The sequence below is a fragment of the Monodelphis domestica genome, chromosome 1 (assembly GCF_027887165.1).
Source record: "Monodelphis domestica isolate mMonDom1 chromosome 1, mMonDom1.pri, whole genome shotgun sequence".
NCBI classification, from domain to species: Eukaryota; Metazoa; Chordata; class Mammalia; order Didelphimorphia; family Didelphidae; genus Monodelphis; species Monodelphis domestica.
In genome coordinates this window covers 481,749,846-481,772,527 of record NC_077227.1, presented here as the reverse complement: position 1 = coordinate 481,772,527, position 22,682 = coordinate 481,749,846, and the positions used below count along the sequence as shown (strand labels likewise).

Sequence of the window (22,682 nt, the reverse complement as noted above, 5' to 3'; positions counted from 1 at the left end):
ATCTGTTTCTAAAGCCAGTCCATCTCTCTAGAAGTCCTCCCACCACTTCAATCTCAGACTGGGTAAAGAGAGACCCTCCTTGATGAGGGAGGGATAAAAGGGCAAAAGGCAAAAGGTCCAGAGTGGACTGTTCACACAAGGGGCAGAGAACACAATTCAGCACCAACACGGACTAGGCTGAGGAACATTACCTCCATTCCAGGGCAGCTCTCTGGGGGGAGAGGGGGGTCTTTCTTCTCAAGCTGCCAAAGCAGCCCACAACACAATGCAACTAACAATGAAGAAAACAACAACAAAAGAAAACGGGGGCAGAGAAATAAAGGTGAAAACAACTGCGACAATATAAGCAAAGAACAAAATTAATACCATGGAACTTACACAGAGAATCTTCAACATATGCACTTTTTAATGAAAATTAAAATAAAAAACAAACAAAATAACGGAGCTAAGGACGAATTAGAAAACAATGCAACATCACAAGGAAGGCTGTCTAAGAATTCTAGCCCCAATCACCTGGGGTTAAAAGCCTCTCAGGACTTTTGCTCCCTGTGGAGGAAGGGCAACAAGGACAGAATTCAGTGGTGGTACCTGTACATTGGGACGGTGACAGTGCGTTCATAATACTGCCAGGTCGAGTGGAGATCTGTCCGAGAGAGGTTGGTGGCATAGAATCTCCATGCAGACTGTGACCAAGAGAATGGAATACAAAGAAAGTACAGTCAGAGGCCAAACATCAAAGGTCACTGATGGGTTGTAAAGGAGAGAACATGAAAATTAGAAGAGCCCTTGGAAAATATTGAGTCCAGTTCCTTCATTTTACAGACAAGCAGAGTGTAAGAGAAGTGACTGTCACTTCTGTCGAGAGATGAAGGTGAGAAATGGTCTTTGCCCTTGAAAAAGTCATAGCCTAATTGGAGAAACAGAACTTCTTTACACAAAACGGAGAATGGCATACGTCCAGTATAACCAGGGGCCAAAATGTGGCATAGTGTGGTTAGAGAAGTCCAATGTCACGCAACTAGTTAATGGCCCAACTAGGGATACTATCGGGCTCTCCTTAAAGAGAGGCAACATGGAATAATGGAAAGAAGTTTGGTTCTCAAATTGGAAGATCATACATATTCAAATCCCATCTCTAGCACCTATTAATTAATACCCCCCTCATACTTTGTGATCCTGCAACAATGACCTTCTTTCTCAGTAACATTCTCCAGTTGATACCTTTTCACTATCTTCTATTCCCAGAAAATGTTCTCCCTTTCACCTCCTGCCTTCCTTCAAGACTCGGCTGAAATTCTGCCTTCTCCAAGGACTTTTCCTTGTTTCTTCTCCATCCCCACCCCCATTCCTCTCTAAGATTACCTCTCCTTTACACTTTATATGTTTAGTATTTATGGTCAGAGTTGTTTGAACACTCTCTCCCATTAACATTTGAGCTTCTTGATTGACTTTGCCTTTCTATTTTATTATTTATTATTCTTGTTATTTCCAGCACTTAGCAAAGTGCCTGGCCTAGCTAGAATAATCTCCCTCACAAGATTCTTGTGTGAATAAAATGAGATAATATATTTCAAAGCAATATTCAGCCAATAAACACCTACTATGCGCCAGGCACTGTACAAAGTTCTGGGAATGCAAAGAATAACCACAGATAGTGGCTTCTCTCAAGGAGCTCACAGTCTAATGGAGTCGAGAATGCAAATAATTATGTACACAGATACAGGATAAATCAGAGAATCACCAGAAGGAGGACACTAGAATGAAGAGGGAATGGGAAAGGCTCTCTGTAGAATGCAGGATTTTAGCAGAGACCTGAAAAAAAAGCTACGGAAACCAGGTGGCAGTGAAGGAGGAAAGCATTCAGTGCCTGGGAGACAGACATTTAAAATGCCCAGATGATGGTGTTGGAGTGATCTCTTCAGGCAATAGCAATAAGACTAGTGTCACACTATGTAAGAGTCCATTAAGCTAAGGAGGAAAGGGAATTCAAGATGCAAGAGGCCTGGAAAGTAATGTGTTTCTGTCTCTTTCTGAGATGTCAAAGGACTGGAGAACAGCTTCCTGATAAATTCATTGGATTTAATGACTGGTGCCCAGTTTTCCCCCTTACTCATACCTAGCATGCTCTCTATCTTTCACCTCATTTCTCTCCCTATCTGAATCGTACTTATCATTCAAGGATCATCTCAAGGCCCACTTTCTCCAAGGAGACTGCCATGGCTCTTCCAGCCCATATTAGTCCATTCCATCCCAGACTACACTTAACACTCAGATTGTGTGCCACATTTTTGGCCCCTGGTTATACTGGACCTTATGCCATTCTCCGTTTTGTGTAAAAAAGTTCTGTTTCTCCAATTAGGCTATGACTTTTTCAAGGGCAAAGACCATTTCTAACCTTCATCTCTAGACCTCCCACCCCAGAGCCTAGGATGGGACTCAGCAGTCAATTCAAAGTAATTCACTCAATTGAGAAACCACCCTCCGATTTTTTGGAAAAAATAAGAAATGACTTAAATTCTCTTTTTTGTATTATCTATGACAGTTACTACTATAAGAGAAAGAAAAAACATTCTGAATAAAGGTAATAAGTATAATGTGCCTACCTTTCCATTTCTAGCTGCCAGGATTCCTTATGGGTAGATATCTGTCTACATTACCAATACCCCTGATGTCAGCGAAATTTCTATAGAAACTTCATCTCATTTGTTCAAAACAAAGTCAAGCAAAATACAACCCACTTGATGATTCTGTTTGCACTGTGCAGTGATTAAATCTGCCTGAGTTTTCACAGATCAACTTAAGGCATCTGCCAGAATTCATGAAATGATTTTTATACATTTATTTTAAGGCAGCTCCAATTCCCCTACGCTGTCTAGCACCTTCCACACACTCCCTCAAAATACCATCGGTCTCCCATCCCCAGACCCCCCAGTCCAATCTATTCCCACCTTGAGTTATGTCAAAACAACACTAAACCCCTACATGGGAAAGAGATTAGAAATGAGAAAGCATATTCTCCCCTACCTTTATTTGAAATTTTCATAATAGGTTTTTCCTTCCCCTACTTATTTCTACCAAAAAGTAATCCATGACCATGAATCAGGGGCCTCTGGGAACTTTTAATCTCTTCCCAGACCGGTCTAGATTCCTGCTAGCCTCAGGGCACTAGAGAAATTCCTATGACATTAAGAAGAGGCTGGATGACTACCTTAAGTGAGAATGTGTTCTTTATGGTAGGGTCATGTTTAAAGGAGAACAATTGGAGTCAATAGTTAACAGGGAGGGCTTGGCTTAACTTCCACGGAGGAAGCAAACAACTTGAAAAGTGTTTAAGAGCACAAAGCTATGTGTATTATGACATGCTTCCATTTTCTCTCTCTAGAGACCAGGCTCAAACCCAGATGAAAGCACCATAATTCAATGGACTCTTTCTAAACTTGGGAATATTGATTTCACTTCAAAGTACCACAGCATTTGGATGCATTTTCTTTGTCAGGTTAAGGCACCTAATTCCCATCTCCATTAATGGGGTAAGTTTCTTCCATCTAGGGGAGCTCAGAGCAAAATTCTGGTCCACAAAACCCATGTCTCTCTTTTGAAAGTATGTGAGTTGATTCAAAAAAGAAAGACAACATTTTACAGTGGGTAGAGTACTTTGGAAAAAGATGCCTTCAAATCTCACATGAGACACACGTGTTAGCTGTATAACATGTCACTTTATCTCTCTCAGTTTACTCCAGGTAACTCATTTATAAAGTGGGGATAAAAATAGCACCTGCCTTGTGAGGTTGTTTGCGGAGACCAAATGAAATAATATAAATGTATGGTACTTTACAAACCTTAAAATACTATATAAATGTTAGTTATTATGATTTATAATATGTATTAAGTGTATAATATATAATATTTTCATAATATATAAAGTATATATTTTAAATATTATATTTAATCTAATAATATTTAATAATACCATGAGAAATAGTGTTTGGTAATGGATAACAACTTAACCCTGGCATCAAGAAAAAATGGGTTTATGTCCCATCTCTGAAAAAGATTGGCCATGCCATCCTGGGCAAGTCACTTATACTCAATGCCTCTTAATTTCCAAGAAAGTGTTAATCCACATTGGTATAAGGAATCTATTCACCAGGAACTTCCCTCCATTGATGAAATTACAGATTGAGTTTTTAGATAGTGGTTTTGTGCTTACAAAGTGCTTTCCATAAGTTATCTCATCTAATCCTTACAACAACTTTCTAAGCTAGGTTCTATAATCCTCATTTTATAGATTAATAAACCAAGTTGAGGAAACAAAATGATTTGTCCAGGATTGCATACTTACTAAAGAAGTGTCTGAGGCAGGATTCAAACTAAAGTCTACCTATCTCCAAGTCCAGCACTCGAGATGCTACACTACCCATTTGCTATGCTACTACCAGAAGGACCCCATTCTAAGGCTTCAGACTCCCAGACAATTGGAAGAGCTCATATTTCTTTGCTCCTTTCATTCACAGCAAAACTCTACTTCTATAGTTTCATAAGGATCAGGTCAAGTATCTGGTCTGCATTTCAGAGGGACCCTGTCATTACCTGGATCAGGCCAGCTGCAGGATTCCGTCTCTTCTCAAAGTGCTTCTGACGATGTTGTTCTTGGACCTTCAGAGCGAACCCTGAACCTAAAATTCCCTGAAATTCAGAGATTTGGCATAATGTGATAAGTTAGGGGAGTCCTCTCAAAATTCCAATTCTATGTCTGGGTTCCCCATCTGCCTTTTGTTCTCTTTCTAGCTCTACTTGCATCCTAGACTGCCTCCAAAATGTTCCAACTGTCCACATTCATCCCCTTCAGCAGAACTCTTTGACATAATAATTCATTTGTGTGAGTCCAAAAATGGTACCTCATGCCTCTTAGGACAAAATGTAAAAATAAGAGGACAAACTGTTTGGAAATAGCATAGCAATCCATTTGATCATCTTTCCTAAATATTAAAGCTAATTAATAGTGTGTTTTGTAAAAGGACAGCAAGAGATGGGAGGGAAGAATTTCTAAAATAATGGGGAATTACTAGATCAAAGGATGGCTCAAAATTAATACTGTCAACCAAAAGCCTTTAAAATTCTGATAATTACTATAAAGCAGTGGTCATCAAAACAATACAGTACTGGCTAAGACAGAAAGGAGGATCAGTGGAATAGATTTGGGGTAAGTGACCTCAGCAAGACAATCTATAGTAAACCCAAAGATCCCAGCTTTTGGGACAAAAACCCACTATTTGACAAAAACTGCTGGAAAAATTGGAAAACAGTACAGGAGAGATTGGGTTTAGATCAACATCTCACATCCTACACCAAGATAAACTCAGAATGGGTGAATGACTTGAACATATAAAAGGAAATTATAAGTAAATTAGGTGAACACAGAATAGTATACCTGTCAGATCTTTGGGAAAGGAACAATTTTAAGACCAGGCAAGAGTTAGAAAAAATACAAAATGCAAAATAAATAATTTTGATTACATTAAATTACAAAGCTTTTGTACAAAGAAAATCCAATGCAATGAAAATTAGAAGGGAAGCAACAAATTGAGAAAAAATCTTCATAACAAAAACCTCTGACAAAGGTCTAATCACTCAAATTTATAAGGAGCTAAATCAATTGTACAAAAAATCAATCCATTCCTCAACTGATAAATGGGAAAGGGACACAAATAGGCAATTTTCAGATAAAGAAATCAAAACTATTAAGAATATAAAAAGGTGTTCTAAATCTCTTATAATCAGAGAAATGCAAATCAAAACAACTCGGAGGTACCACGTCACACCTAGCAGATTGGCTAACATGACAGCAAAGGAAAATAATAAAAGTTGGGGGGAATGTGGCAAAATTGGGACATTAATGCATTGCTGATGGAGTTGTGAATTGATCCAACCATTCTGGAAGGCAATTTGGAACTATGCCCAAAGGGCACTAATAGACTGTCTGCCCTTTGAGCCAGCCTTAGCACTGCTGTGTTTATACCCCAAGGAGGTCATAGGGGAAAAGACTTGTACCAAAATATTTATAGTTGCGCTCTTTGTGGTAGCAAAAAATTGGAAAATGAGGGGATGCCTTTCGATTGGGGAATGGCTGAACAAATTGTGGTATATGTTGGTGATGGAATACTATCATGCTCAAAGGAATAATAAAGTGGAGGAATTCCATGTGAACTGGAATGACCTCCAGGAACTGATGCAGAGCAAAAGGAGCAGAACCAGGAGAACATTGTAAACAGAGACTGATACACTGTGGTACAATCTAATGTAATGGACTTCTCTACTAGCAGCAATGCAATGATCCAGGACAATTCTGAGGGACTTATGAGAAAGAACCTATCCATATCCAGAGGAAGAACTGTGTGAGTAGAAAAACAGAATAAAAATAACTGCTTGATCACATGGGTCAATGGGGATGTGACTGTGGATATAGACTCTAAAAGATCACCCTAGTGCAAATATTAATAATATGGAAATAGGTCTTGATCAATGACACGTGTTAAACCCAGTGGAATTGCATGTCAGATATGGGAGGGGGTAGGGGAAGGGGAGGGAAAGAATATGAGTCTTGTTACCATGGAAAAATATTCTAAGTCATCTAAATAAATAAAATTTTCAAAAAAAGCAAAATAAAATTCTGATAATTTAGGGCCTTTAACTCAGAAGTTGTCTAACTTTTCAATTCTCTACATCCCCATTCAAAAGGCAACATAAGTCAGTGGATAAAGACTAGGCTTAGAGTCATAAAGACCAAGGTTTGAATCCTTCCATTGATACATACTGTCTGTGTGACAACAAATTACTTAGCTTCCTAGTGGTCTCAGTCAGTTCTTTAAGGATCTAAATTACAGACTACCTATTGATCCATACCACTGAGTTCCCCCACATTGATATAATCTCAAGTCCCAATCAAAAAGAAAAAAAAAGTATTTACTCACTAACCTTCACAAAGAAACTGGTTAGATGGGAGCTGAAATGTGGTTTGGTGGTCAAAAAAAAATCTTGAAGGATTCTTAATTTCATCAAGATTGGTCTTGCCTCCACCAAAGCAGAGAACATTCCCTACCTGGTATGTTTATGACAATCTTCATAAGATCATAGACTTAAAACTATGACATGAATGACAGATCATCAAGTTCAACCTCCCCATTTTACAGATAAGGACACTGAGTCACAGAGAAGTTAAGTGACTTGTCCAGGGTCACATAGCTAGTATCTGTGGAGGAAGTTTAATTTGAATCCTGGTCCTTCTGGCTCTTAGTCCTGTGTACTATCTACTAAATTCAGCAAAATGTGGTCAGCTGTCTAGTGAGGAGCCATTGCAACCTTAGCTGGGCTGACCCTTAACTATAGACCCATAGTCTATAATCTGATCCATACTCAAAGCTTTTCCTTTGTAGCTTGGTAGGGCCTTCAGGGACTTGGTTTCTGCTGTAATAACCTTCTTTTTAAAAAATCTATTTAATTAATTAATTAATTAAGAATATTTTTCCATGGTTACATGATACATGTTCTTTCCCTCCCCTCCTCCCTTCCCACTCCCATAGCCAACGTACAATCGCTGGAATAATCTTTAAGAATCCACAGCTCTCTTTTGATCATGGCAGGCATCAGAAAAGAACTGTAATAGAGGCATCCTCTCCTAAATGGATTGTTTGATTCTAAGTGATGAATCTAATCTCCTCTCCTCTACTAAAATGAAGATAATTTGCAAAACTGACTGCAGTACAGGTAATTGCTCAGGTGAGGTGGTTCTGCATCTCATTAGGATTATGGTAAATGTGGATGATGGGAGTATAAATCACAATCACCCAAGCTTCACCCTAACAAGTACCACAACTTCCTTGTCCTATATCATAAGCTCTGGAAAACGGGTCCTATGTTCCCCAAGCAAACAGTATAAAGGTGTAAAGCAATGATGGAGATGGGCATGCCTACTGATTTCTTAAAAGACTCTTCCTAGGTGATAAGTTCAATGTGCATAGCCCTTTTTGCAAAGGTGTGACTTACAGCAGGAAGAGCAAAGAAGGAGACTCCAATGAGGGTGAAAGTAGCAGCCAACAGTCTCCCATTCCACGTTTGGGGATACTTATCACCATATCCGATGGTAGTCAATGTAATCTGGAACAACAAGCATCAAGCAGTCAAACTAGTTTTTTCCCCAGACTGTTTACTAAACATAGCAACAAATTAAAAGTAGAAAAATTTTCTCAATAGATAAGCCCTATATGAACTGAAACAAAGTGAAGTGAGCAGAGATCAGAGAGCAATATATACAATAACAACAATATAAAGCAAATAACTTTGACCGACCAGGATTTCCAAAGATTCTTGATGAAATATGCTAGCCCTCTTGACAGAAAGGCAATGGACTCAAAAAAGCACAATAAAACACACATTTTTGGACATTGATAATATTGGTTTTGCTTGATAATGCATATGTATAACAAATCTTTTCTTTTTTCTTTTTTTTCCATGAATGGGAAGGGAAATGAGGATCCTTCTTTCCTCAAGATGGGATAAGGCTCTGCTCTAAAGTTTTTGTTGGTTTTTTTTTTCCATGAAAGGACATTCATAGAGCACTAGGTCAGTAGTCAAGAAGACTGGAGTTCAAATTCAGCCTTAGACACATACTAACTCTGTGACCCTGAGCAAGTCTCTTAACCTCTATTTGCCTCAGTTTCCTCAATTACAAAATGAGAATTATAATACCACCTACCTCACAAGTTGTTGTTAAATGAGAGAATATTTATAAAACACTTAGTACAGTAGGGGACATAGAGTAGTTGCTATATAAATGCTTGTTCTTTTTCCCCTTCTCCCCCCAAAAGAAAATACCAGAAGGGATCACAAAAAAGTTGGACAGCTTTGAAAGTTATATATTGAATTTGTTATATATGCTTAAGAAGAAAAGTAAGATCTACATACCAGAGAATTTGCAGTTTTATATACAATCCTCTCCTCCTAGTCTACATTATATATAGAAATGCTAGTTTTACTTGGTGCTTGTTAAGTTCAGATTTTTAAAAATAAAATGAAAAAAAGAATTTCTCAGCAGCACAAAATTCTGCCTTTATTTCACATAAAAAACCACCATCACCTAAATAGGGTCTTATTAAAAGCACCAACCTCCCTGATTACAGAAAGCAACTCACATTACTTAGATATCCTGTATTTTTCTGTCATTGTAGGATAGAACTTGAATTCACACACAGAGAGAGACAGAGAGAGAGCGAGAGAGCGAGAGAGAGAGAGAGAGAGAGCGAGAGAGAGAGAGAGAGAGAGAGAGAGAGAGAGAGAGAGAGAGAGAGAGAGAGAGAGATTTCTAGAATAATCTTTCCCAAAAGCTGGGCTATGCAATGAGACAGGAAAGATAGAGCATCAGAAAGGCTGCAGAGTCCCCAGTCATGCAGTAAGCACCATTGGCTTCTCTTCCAGCCTCTGTAACAATCACATTCAATGTTGTCTAAAACCACCATCCATCTTCCCAACATGCCCCATCAAGCAAAGGAATTATAAATTAATCTACCTCATTTCACACCTGAGTGAACAGGGAGGCAGCACCAAAGATTACAACTTGCAAATAAAGTTTCGGTTCTTTTATCTGAAGAAATGTGTAGCTAAGACTATGCCTACATATGACCATCAAATACTGATGATTCTGTGTATGTATGTGTGTGTACATGTGTCTGCACATGCACACAGATAGGCCAAAAGACAGCTAGGTGGTAAAGTGGATAGAGCCATGAACTTAGAATCAGGGAGACCTGAGTTCAAATTCTGCTTAAGACCCTAGCTATGGGATCCTGGATCCCTTTGCCTCTCGGCCTCAATTTCCTCATCTGTAAAATGGAGATGATAACAGCACTTACCATACAGGGTAGTTTTGAGAATCAAAAGAGAATAGATACATAATATTTTATAGTCCCTATAATACTATTTAAGTGCTAACTATTGTTGCTCATTTACCACAGTAGCTCTTTTGAACCTTTTTCATCCCTCCTCAAATGTCCCATAGCTCCCTCAGCATAGAACTTTGCCCCATTTTTTACTGAAAAAAATTGAGGCCATTTACTGAGAGCTCTCTCTTCTCCTCATCTCACAACACTAAGATGCCATCTGCCACTATCTTCTCCTGCACCTCTCTTTCACGCATGAAGATGTAGCCCTTCTCCTTGCCAAGGCAAACCCATCTATATGCAAAAGCAATTCTCTTCCTTCCCATTTTTCCAGTAGATTGCTCCCATTGTCATCTCTACTCTCACTAATCTTCAAACTCTCCCTATTAGCTGCTTCCCTATCTAAACATGCCCATGTATCTCTAATCATCAAAAAGCCCTCTTATTGTCCATCTATTCCTGCTTACTATCATCTTATACAACTCTCCTCCCTTCCATGGCAAAACTTGACAGGCAAAAACATCATCTACAATAAATACCTCCATTTCTTTCTCCTCACTCGACTTAATTCTCTGCCATCTATCTTCTGACCTCATCATCCAACTAAAAGAATCCCTTAGAAAGTTACCAATGATCTTTTAATGGGTAAATCTAATTGCCATCTCTCGGACCTCATCAGCTGATCCACTGGATGTGTCAATCACTTCACTTTCAGACTCTCATCTCTCTAGGTTTTTCTGATGCTATTCTCTCCTGGTTCTCCTCCTATCTGTCAGACCATTCTATCTCAGTCTCCTTTCCTGAAATTCCTCCTGGTCATACCTGCTAACTGTGGCTATCCCTCCCCCCCAAGTTCTGAGTCCTCTTCCTCTTCTCCCTCTACACTATTTCACTTGCAATTAGCAGCAACTTTGGTTTCAACTACCATATCACTGCAGATGATTCTAAGTTCTATTTGTCCAGCTCTAAATCTCTCTTCTAACATCCATTCTCATTTCTGGCACACTGTAGATTGCTTTTAAGATGCACAAAATACTATATGTATGTTTTTTTGTTTGATCAACAACCTCAGGAGGTAGGTGTTATTATCTCTATTTGATATAAAAGGAAACTGAAGCTGAGAGGTTAAATAACTTGCCGTGGTGGTCACCATAGCAGGTTTCTGAGGTAGGATATGAACCCGGGTCTTCCTGTTTCCAAGTCCATAGTTTTATTCACTGTGACACAGAGCTGCATTGGCACAGCTAAGCATAATGTGAGGTCATTTGAGAAGAAAGAGATCCCTAATAATCAGAGGGAACTTTGACTGGGAAGAGGCACCTGAGCTGAGCCAAGATGAGCTTGGACCAATGATAAGGAATCTGAGAGACCAAGAAAAGGATATGGTGCTGTCCAACTGTAACCCACAACCCAGAACTAAAGCTTGGCATAACACATAGTTCCTGATCTTGAGGAGACTTAGTTAGAGAGAGAGAGGAAATACACAAAAATAACGTTCAATTCAAAAATAGCAGGAGTCAACATTAAGATATTAAGTGTGAGACTTCTGGGTAAACATGGCTGCAATCTAGACTCAAATAGCTTCCTCTCCCCGACACCGAATGAAATAGACTACCTCAAAAGAGCATAAAAATCATCTTTGGAAGAACGAAAGGAATCTCCAGTACTCCACAGAAATGAAGGTACGTGGGGTTTGAACATTGCCACACTATAAGAAGGAGGAAAAGCTTGCACAAAAACGTAAACTGAGCTGCCCTTCCCTCCCTCCTCCCCCACTGAACCAGAGTAGGGGATCAGAGCGCTCACTGGGACAGCAAGTGAGTGAGAAGTGTCTCTGTCTGGGGGCGGGGGGGGGGGGCACACCAGGGTCCTTGGGATCTAAAGACTGTTAGGAAACGACCTCTCAGGGTGGTTTCACGGGAGAACCCTGTGCACTGGAGAGCTCACAGATGGCAGGGCCCCTGCAAACTACGAACAGTGAGGAGTCTCAAGAGTCTGTAAAAACTGCCTAAGGCCAAAGCGTCGCCCCTCGCTGTAGTGAGGGGGGGCAAGCCAGGCTCCCTGGAAACTGACAGGAAATACCAGATATCCACCCCGCAGAGCGGTTTTAAAGGAGATTCCTGCGCATGGGTGAGAAGAGATCACAGAGCACGGGGGCGGGCATGCTGAGCACGGGGGCGGGCGCACTAACAAATCACGGAGGCTGGGAAGAACTAATCTGAGGCAACCCAAATCCACAGAAACCCCGCCCATATCACCCAGACCTCAGACCAAAAAGGAAAGGGGAAAAATAACCACCAAAGGGATGGCTCACATGGCCCAAAATCAAGCCTCCAAGAAGAAAGGGAAAAAACTGACTATTGAAAACTTTTATGGCAGGAGTACCCAAGGAAAAGAAGAGAAAGAGGATGAAATCCAAACAAAATCAAAACATGCCCCCCCCCAAAATGTAAATTATTCACAAGCTCTGGAAGAACTCAAATTGGAGCTTATCCAAAAGATGGAAACCTTCTGGAAAGAAAAATGGGAGAAAGAGATCAGCAGTCTGATAGACAAGACTTCACAATTGGAGAAAGAGCTGGAAGTCTCTAACAAAAGGGTAGAACAAGCTGAAAAACAAATCCAGTCCCTAAAGACCAGAAATAAGCAACTGGAAGGCAGTGAGCTTGCAAATCAGCAAGAATTAATAAAGCAAAGCCAAAAAATTAATGAATTAGAAGAAAACATAAAATATCTCACTGACAAGATGACAGACCAGGAAAACAGAGGAAGGAGAGACAACCTGAGAATCATTGGTCTGCCCGAAAAACCAGAGATAAACAAAAACATCGATGCTATACTACAGGAAAGTATAGAAGAAAATTGCCCACATGTTCTGGAGCAAGGGGGCAAAATAGAAATAGAAAGGGTTCATAGAACACCCTCTATACTAAATCCCCAAAAGACAACCCCCAGGAATGTAATCGCCAAATTCAAGAGCTTCCAAACTAAGGAGAAAATCCTACAAGAAGCCAAGAAGAGGAGCTTCAGATATAGAGGGGCCCCAATAAGGACCACACATGACTTAGCAGCTAACACACTAAGAGACCGCAAAGCATGTAACATGATATTTAGAAAGGCAAGAGAGCTGGGTCTCCAACCAAGAATCAACTACCCATCAAAACTGACTATATACTTTGAGGGGAAAGTATGGGCATTCAACAAAATAGAAGATTTCCAACTATTTGCTAAGAAAAAAAACAGAACTTAGTGGAAAATTTGATATTCAATCACAGAGCGCAAGAGAAACATGAAAAGGTAAATATGAAAGAAAGGGAAAAAGAGAAAAATCTTATCTTTTTCTTTAAGTCAAACTCTCTTCTATAAGGAATACATTTATATCAAATTATATATATATATACATATATATTAATATGTGGGGAAAATGTATTGTGTAACTCTCAAAAATTGTATGCATCATAAGAATTGTTAGAAGAATCATGCATAGGGAAAGATTGGGGCATCAAGAAGATTTGGTGAAAGGGGGGGCAAAGAAAGGAAAAGAAAGGGGGGAATCATTGATACTAAGATTACTTCAAGAAATGGGGGGGGACTAAATAGAATAATATTTCCTACACAAAGATACACATGGGAAGGGGAGGGGAAGAACTGTCATATGAGAAGGAGAGGAAGAGAGCGCAAAGTGGTATTACTTAAACCTTAATCTCAGTGAAATCAACTCTGAGAGCAAAGAACATCTAGATCCATTGGGATCCTGAATTCTATCTTATCCAACAGGGTAAGAGATAAAGTAAAATTAAGGAGGGGGAGGGGGAAGGGGCATAAAAAGGGAGGGAAGGAGAGGGGAGAGGGGAAGGGAACATAAAAAGGGAGGGGCTAGAAAGGGAAGCATATCAAGGGAGGGGACTAGGGGGACTGATTTAAAGTAAATCACTGGTTCCAAAGGTTATAGCTAAAGAAGAAAGGTCAGAATTAGGGGAAGATATCAAAATGCCAGGGAATCCACAAGTGACAATCATAACTATGAACATCAATGGGATGACCTCACCCATAAAATGTAGACAAATAGCAGATTGTATTAGAACCCAAAACCCTACCATATGTTGTCTTCAAGAAACACATATGAGGCGGGTTGATACTCACAAGGTTAAAATTAAAGGATGGAGTAAGACCTTCTGGGCATCAACTGATAGAAAGAAGGCAGGAGTTGCAATCATGATATCTGACAAAGCCAAAGCAAAAACAGACCTGATCAAAAGGGATATGGAAGGTAAATATATTCTGTTAAAAGAGAGTATAGATAATGAGGAATTATCACTAATCAACGTGTATGCGCCAAATGGTATAGCATCCAAATTTCTAATGGAGAAACCAGGAGAATTGAAGGAGGAAATAGACAGTAAAACCATATTAGTGGGAGACTTGAACCAACCACTATCAAATTTAGATAAATCAAACCAAAAAATAAATAAGAGGTAAAAGAGGTGAATGAAATCTTAGAAAAATTAGAGTTAATAGACATATGGAGAAAAATAAATAGGGACAAAAAGGAATACACCTTATTCTCAGTACCACATGGCACATTCACAAAAATAGATCTTACACTAGGTCACAGAAACATGGCATTCAAATGCAGAAAAGCAGAAATAATAAATGCAACATTTTCAGATCATAAGGCAATAAAAATATTGATCAGTAAGGGTACATGGAGAGCCAAATCAAAAATTAATTGGAAATTAAATAATATGATACACCAAAATTGGTTAGTTAGAGAAGAAATCATAGAAACAATTAATAATTTCATTGAGGAAAATGACAATGGTGAGACATCCTTTCAAACCTTATGGGATGCAGTCAAAGCAGTAATCAGAGGAAAATTCATATCCTTGAGTGCAGATATTAACAAATTAGGGAGGGCAGAGATCAATGAATTGGAAATGCAAATCAAAAAACTTGAAAGCGAACAAATTAAAAACTCCCAGAAGAAAACCAAACTAGAGATCCTAAAAATTAAGGGAGAAATTAATAAAATCTAAAGTGATAGAATTCTTGAACTAATAAACAAGACTAGAAGCTGGTACTTTGAAAAAACAGACAAAATAGACAAAGTACTGGTCAATCTAATTTAAAAAAGGAAAGAAGAAAGGCAAATTAACAGCATCAAGGATGAAAAGGGGGACCTCACCTCCAATGAAGAGGAAATTAAGGCAATCATTAAAAACTACTTTGCCCAACTATATGGCAATAAATATAACAACCTAGGTGATATGGATGAATATTTACAAAAATATAAATTACCTAGACTAACAGAAGAAGAAATAGATTTCTTAAATAATCCCATATCAGAAAATGAAATCCAACAGGCCATCAAAGAACTTCCTAAGAAAAAATTCCCAGGAGCTGATGGATTCACAAGTGAATTCTATCAAACATTCAAAGAACAGCTAATCCCAATACTATACAAACTATTTGACATAATAAACAAAGAGGGAGTTCTTCCAAATTCCTTTTATGACACAAACATGGTACTGATTCCAAAGCCAGGCAGGCCAAAAACAGAGAAAGAAAATTATAGACCAATCTCCCTAATCAATATAGATGCAAAAATCTTAAATAGGATACTAGCAAAAAGACTCCAGCAAGTGATCAGATTCACCATGATCAAGGAGGATTTATACCAGGGATGCAGGGCTGGTTCAATATCAGGAAAACCATCCATATAATTGACCATATCAACAAGCAAACCAACAAAAATTACATGATTATTTCAATAGACGCAGAAAAAGCCTTTGATAAAATACAACACCCATTCCTATTTAAAACACTAGAAAGCATAGGAATAGAAGGGTAATTCCTAAAAATAATAAACAGTATATATCTAAAACCATCAATTAATATCATCTGCAATGGGAATAAACTAGATGCATTCCCAATAAGATCAGGAGTGAAACAAGGATGCCCATTATCACCTCTATTGTTTGACATTGTACTAGAAACACTAGTAGTACCAATTAGAGAAGAAAAAGAAATTGAAGTCATTAAAATAGGCAAGGAGGAGACCAAATTAGCACTCTTTGCAGATGACATGATGATCTACTTAAAGAATCCTAGAGATTTCAACCAAAAAGCTAATCGAAATAATCAACAACTTTAGCAAAGTTGCAAGATACAAAATAAACCCACATAAGTCATCAGCATTTCTATATATTTCCAACACAGCTCAGCAGCAAGAACTAGAAAGAGAAATCCAATTCAAAATCACCTTAGACAAAATAAAATACTTAGGAATCTATCTCCCGAGACAAACACAGGAACTATATGAACACAACTATAAAACACTCTCCACACAACTAAAACTAGACTTGAACAATTGGAAAAACATTAACTGCTCATGGGTAGGACGAGCCAATATAATAAAAATGACCATCCTACCCAACTTATTTATCTATTTAATGCCATACCCATTGAACTTCCAAAAATTTTTTTTACTAATTTATAAAAAACCATAACAAAGTTCATTTGGAAGAACAAAGGATCAAGGATAGCCAGGGAAATCATGAAAAAAAAATACAAAGGAAGGGGGCCTTGCAGACCCAGATCTCAGACTATATTATAAAGCAGCGGTCATCAAAACAATTTGGTACTGGCTAAGAGACAGAAAGGAGGATCAGTGGAATACAGTCAGGGTAAGTGACCTCAGCAAGACAGTATATGATAAACCCAAAGATCCCAGCTTTTGGGACAAAAATCCACTATTTCATAAAAAACTTCTGGGAAAACTGGAAGACAGTGTGGGGAAGACTAGGTTTAGATCAACACCTCACACCCTACACCAAGATAAATTCAAAATGGGTGAATAACTTGAACATAAAGAAGGAAACTATAAGAAAATTAGGCGAACACAGAATGGTATACATGTCAGACCTTTGGGAAGGGAAAGATTTTAAAACGAAGCAAGACTTAGAGTCACAAAATGTAAAATAAATAATTTGGACTACATCAAATTAAAAAGTTTTTGTACAAACAAAACCAATGTAACCAAAATCAGAAGGAAAGCAACAAATTGGGAAACAATCCTCATAAAAACCTCAGACAAAGGTTTAATTACTCAAATTTACAAAGAGCTAAATCAATTGTACAAAAAAATCAAGCCATTCTCCAATTGATAAATGGGCATGGGACATGAATAGGCAGTTTTCAGATAAAGAAATCAAAACTATTAATGAGAAAGTATTCTCAATTTCTTATAATCAGAGAGATGCAAATTAAAACAACTCTGAGGTATCACCTCACACCTAGCAGATTGGCTAACATGACACCAAAGGAAAGTAATGAATGCTGGAGGGGATGTGGCAAAGTCGGGACACAAATCCACTGCTAGTGGGGTTGTGAACTGATCCAACCATTCTGGAGAGCAATTTGGAACTATGCCCAAAGGGCGATAAAAGAATGTCTACACTATGATCCAGCCATAGCCCTGCTGGGCTTGTACCCCAAAGAGATAATAAGGAAAAAGATTTGTACAAGAATATTCATAGCTGTGCTCTTTGTGGTGGCCAAAAATTGGAAAATGAGGGGATGCCCTTCAGTTGGAGAATGGCTGAACAAATTGTGGTATATGTTGGTGATGGAATACTATTGTGCTAAAAGAAATAATAAAGTGGAGGAATTCCATGGAGACTGGAACAACCTCCAGGAAGTGATGCAGAGCGAAAGGAGCAGAACCAGGAAAACATTGTACACAGAGACTGACACACTGTGGTACAATCGAATATAATGGACTTCTCCATTAGTGTCAATGCAATGTCCCTGAACAATCTGCAGGGATCTAGGAGAAAAAAACACTATCCACAAGCAGAGGAAAAACTGTGGGAGTTAAAACACCAAGGAAAGCCAACTGCTAGACGATAAGGGTTGAGGGGATATGACTGAGGAGAGACTCTAAATGAACACTCTAATGCAAATACCAACAACATGGAAATGGGTTCGAATCAAGAACACTTGTGATACCCAGTGGAATCGCGTGTCGGCTATGAGATGGGGGGGGGGGGGAGGGTTGGGAAATGATCTTTGTCTCCTATGAATAATGCTCAAAAATGACCAAATAAAATAATGTTTAAAAAAAGATATTAAGTGCCACAGAAATTCTTAAGATGAAAAGATCATTGTAAAGGGGGAAGTCAGGGAAGGCTTCACCAAGGAGTTAAGAGTTGATTTCAACTTTAAAGAAGATGTAGGATTTGGATAAGTGCAAAGAAGAAGGGCATTCAAGAAAGGAGTGAGAATGTATATGGCTAGTCAGGCCAGAAAGAGTAGGCCAATACCATGAAGGCAAAAAAAAAATTCATAGGGATATAGTGGTCAATTATTATGGAAAGGTAGATTGGAACAAGATCAAGGAGAACCTTGAATGCCAAAGATTTTGGATTTGGTTATTCTGTGGATGAGTTGCTGTCTACACACAAGGTGGCAGTACAGTCTGATGGATAAATCATTATGCAACTGGAGATCTAGGACACCAAGATTTCACGCTTTGCCATTGCTCAGAAAACTCTAGGCCCCAGTTTTCCAATATGTTTAGTGGGCATGTTGAAACCAACCTATATCTCATATAAAATTATCACATGAAAAAAATGAGATGAATGATTTGAAAATAAATAGGACAGCTACCATCCCAGCAAAATAGGAACAGTAGAAACCTCAGTGGTTCAGACTAGAATATGGGTACAGCTAGGTCCTGGTATGCATGAGTATTGAATCCTCCTGAAGTGGCTGCATTATTCAAATTTGCATTGCATCTTTCCATTGGATTGGAACCAATGGTAATATTTTACATAATTACAATTTTGAGTGGTAAAAGTAAAAAACAAGCAACCATATTAGGTGATTTGTATTTTGAAAAAAAATTTGATTATTTTTTCTGAGGACCAAGAACCAAGAGATCTCTGTCAGAGACCAAACTATGAGAATGATTTTTCCCTCAGTTTTCCAACTTTTCAAACAACTGAAATCCTATTTTTTAAGGAGCTCTTTCAACATCTATTATATCCAGGATCATAGAATGAGTTCTGGAAATATGTCATAGGCCACCCCTGACACTAAATTTGCTCTTTTGGCATCACAACATCCTCTGACCAATCTCTGCCAAAAATTAACTTCCTCTCTGAATGCCCTCGAGACTTCGTTTGATACCCCTCCTATAGCACTGATTAGGGACAGCTAGATGTTACAGTGAATAGAGTGTCAGACCTGGAGTCAGGAAGACTCATCTTCCTGAGTTCAAATTTGGCCTCAGATACTTACTAACTATGTGACATTGGGTAAATCACATAACCCTATTGGCCTCAGTTCCTTATCTGTAAAATGAGTTGGAGTAGTATATGACAAACTATTCTACTATCCTGGTTAAGAAAACCCCAAATGGGGCCACAAAGAGTCAGTCAGAACAACAATGAAAAGCACTGATCACATCTTGCCTTATATTATTAAGTATGTCCATGTCTTATCCCACCTACTAGGCTATGCCCTTGAGGGCAAAGAATGTGTCTTATTAATCTTAAGAACTGCCACCAAGTTTATTACCAGCTCAATAGAGGTGATCAATAAATCTTTACTGAATCAAATTAAAATGCAATGAGCCCAATGGGCTGGGATTTTAATATTCCCATTTGACAGATGGTAAAACTAATAAACAAAGGTTTAGATGACTAATGCAAGGTCAAACAATTAGCCACTGGTGGAGTTATGATTAAAATCCAGATCTCTTGACTCCTGAGTCCATTAATCATTCCATCACAACTTCCTGCTGCCATCATCACCTCTCCCTCTACCCCCATGGAAGCTCATTGGTAAGAATGAGTTCCATTCCTCTAGAAATTTTTTTCACTTTTCCTATATGGACCAAATATTCAGAGTGATGAAAGAACCCCTATTCGAGCCAAGAGTGCCATCCCCAACCCATACCCTTGTAATTGTCTTTGGTATTGGACCTGTGATTTAATTGATATAAAGAACTCCTTTCCCTATGTAGAGCACCACCTACTCAAAACTTAGTCTCAGAAAGTTGCCTGAGCCACTAAGCAGTTAAGTGATTTATCATAAGATCATAGATTTCAAAATGGAGGAACATTAGATTTCATTGAGTCCAATCCCATCATTTTTCAAATTAGAAAACTGAGGTTAACTTATAGGCTAAGTGACTTGCCCAGAGTCATAAAACCAACATATTAAGAGATAAAGTTTCCACCCAGGTCTTACTGACTCTGAAGTTGTCCACTTTGCCAAGTTGCATTTCAACTTGGGGGATGGTGGTGGGGAATGATCCCAGCAGTGCAGGAAATGGACAAAACACTCCTTTAAATTTCAAATGTGGGGCAGCTGGGTAGCTCAGTGGATTGAGAGTCAGGCTTAGAGATGGGAGGTCCTACGTTCAAATCTGGCCTCAGACGTTTCTCAGCTATGTTACCTTGGGCAAGTCACTTGACCCCCATTGCCTAGCCCTTACCACTCTTCTGCCTTAGAGCCAATACACACTATTGACTCCAAGATGGAAGGTAAGGGTTTAAAAAAAATTTCAAATGTATTCGTTTAGGTCTGATTTGATGCACAATGGATTAGCCAGCCAACTTTTCTCTTCAAAGGGGAAGGATATCTCCAGAAATTTTGAAAATAGCAACTCTGCATTAGAGACTGGGAGTTATAAGAAATATCAAATTAATTAGCTACTTATAACCTCAGTAGGAAGGAAAGTGAGGAGGAAAAAACATGCCCATTGGCTTCCCTATACTCAATGCTTAGAAAAGATTGCAAAGAACCTTGTTAGAGGCAGTCTAAAAAGCAACCTAGTGAGGGCTTCAATAGATAATGAGGTTATGTAAGAATGAGACAACCAAATAGGATAACTGAATAAAAAATATACCACAAATTAATCCAGGTAACACAGGATCTTTTGGAACCCAGACTCTTCCTCAAGTTAGGATCCTTCTTTGCCTTTAAGAAGGGGGAGCTCTAACTGCATGGGTTACTTGTCCTTTCAGTTCCTAGGCTTGACTTACATCCCTCACCACCCTAGCAATGTTTATTTGAACTCAGCTACCACCTGATCCTAAGTCACACTTCCCCTGACGAGCTTTTTTAAAAGATTTTGGGTATAGGAGGTAACCAGGCCCACTGGGTAAAAGTGGCCACCAAAACTCCCAGTGTCAAGTACCAGGTTAATATGTAATTTTGAGAATGTTCATCAAAATAAATAAAAATACAACATAAATAATGTTAACTTGTGGTTTTCTAAGTCAATATAAGGTCCACAGGGATTTCTTTCCATTTGAGTTTGACACCATGAGGTAACATAAGTTGGTCCTCCCCTCATCCACAGACACCATCAACACCAGTTCCTCGGGAGTGAGGGTCTGCCATCACTGCTCACTTTATGCCAGTCAGAGGAATCCAAAGTCAGGTTCCCTCATGTACTTACTGCCTCAGCAAATGTGATCCAAAGTAAGTCATTTAGCCTAAGTTTCCTCATTTGTAAAATGAGGGGCTGTACTAAATGGCCTCCGATGTCCCTTTCATATCTAAGTTTACAATCTTCCTCTAATAAACCTCCCCTAGAATCATGGGACCACTGGGATGTTTACATCCCACTCAGGAAGCTAGGTCAGTTGATTGGTGGGGTAAGGGAAACAACAACCACTCTTCATAGACCTATCAAAAACACCTTCCACTCTGAAACTCGTAAATAAGAGTAGGAAGAGCATGGGCTTCAGGATTGGGGGGAGAGGGGTTTTGCTGTACATATAGAAGAAAGGAGCCCCAAATAATCTTGTGAGACCTCTCTGAGACTGAGAACTGCATCTCTGGGAAGTCTGATTACTTGGGTGACTGTTCCTATTTGTCTGAAATTGTATTCCCCTGTATTGTGTAGCCCAAGCAAGGAAACTGCATTTATTAAAGTTCTCAGGAGTTAAGGATACAAAAGCCAAAAACTTGAAATAAACTTGCCTTCAAAGATCTTGTATTCTCCTGGAAGAGGTGCAGAGGAGGAAGACTACTACAGAGAGAGAGAGAGAGAGAGAGAGAGAGAGAGAGAGAGAGAGAGAGAGAGAGAGAGAGAGAGAGAGGGAGGGAGGGGGGAGAGAGGGAGGGAGGGGGGGGAGAGAGAGAGAGGGAGGGAGAGAGAGAGGGAGGGAGAGAGAGAGGGAGGGAGAGAGAGGAGAGAGGGAGGGAGGGAGAGAGAAGAGGGAGGGAGGGAGAGAGGGAGAAGTATATATAATACAAAGTAAATACGAGATAACTTGAGTAGGGGAGTCTACCAGCTGGGGGAGGGGAAGAATCAGCAAAGGTAGCATGTAGGAGGTGGTGCTTGAACTGAGCTGTGAAGGAAGCTGGGGATTCTAAGAGGAGGAGGTGAAAAGAGAGTGCATTCTAAACATGGGAACAGGCTGTACAATGGTACAGAAATGAGACATGGAGAAATAGCATGGAAGCAAATTTGACTGATACATAGAAGGCATAAAGGGCCATTAATGGGTAATCAGCCCAGAAAATAGAGTATAGTCAAATTATAAAAAGTTTGAAATGCCCAATAGAAGAGTATATTTGGTCAACAAAAAGTGAATAGAGTTGACAGATTGGAGTGTTAGGAATATGTTGTAGGAGAAGGAAAAGACTTGAGTCAGAGAGATCAATAAGGAAGCTGTAACAATAGTCCAGATCAATGGGAATAAGAGCCAGAACTGGACTGTGGGCTAT

General features: G+C 39.1%; 1 protein-coding gene across 15 annotated transcripts in view; it reads right to left on the bottom strand.

The window, feature by feature from the left end:
* The window catches only part of KCNQ2 (potassium voltage-gated channel subfamily Q member 2), a 181,119-nt gene that overhangs the window by 53,341 nt on the left and 105,096 nt on the right, over positions 1-22,682 (bottom strand). For all 15 annotated transcript variants that reach the window (XM_001368000.4, XM_001367934.4, XM_001367897.4 and 12 more), the window contains exons 6-8: positions 8,044-8,154; positions 4,591-4,686; positions 589-683 (exon numbers count right to left, since the gene is read on the bottom strand). In XM_001368000.4, the coding sequence (XP_001368037.1) occupies positions 589-683; positions 4,591-4,686; positions 8,044-8,154 (302 nt within the window). The remainder of the gene's footprint in view (positions 1-588; positions 684-4,590; positions 4,687-8,043; positions 8,155-22,682) is intronic.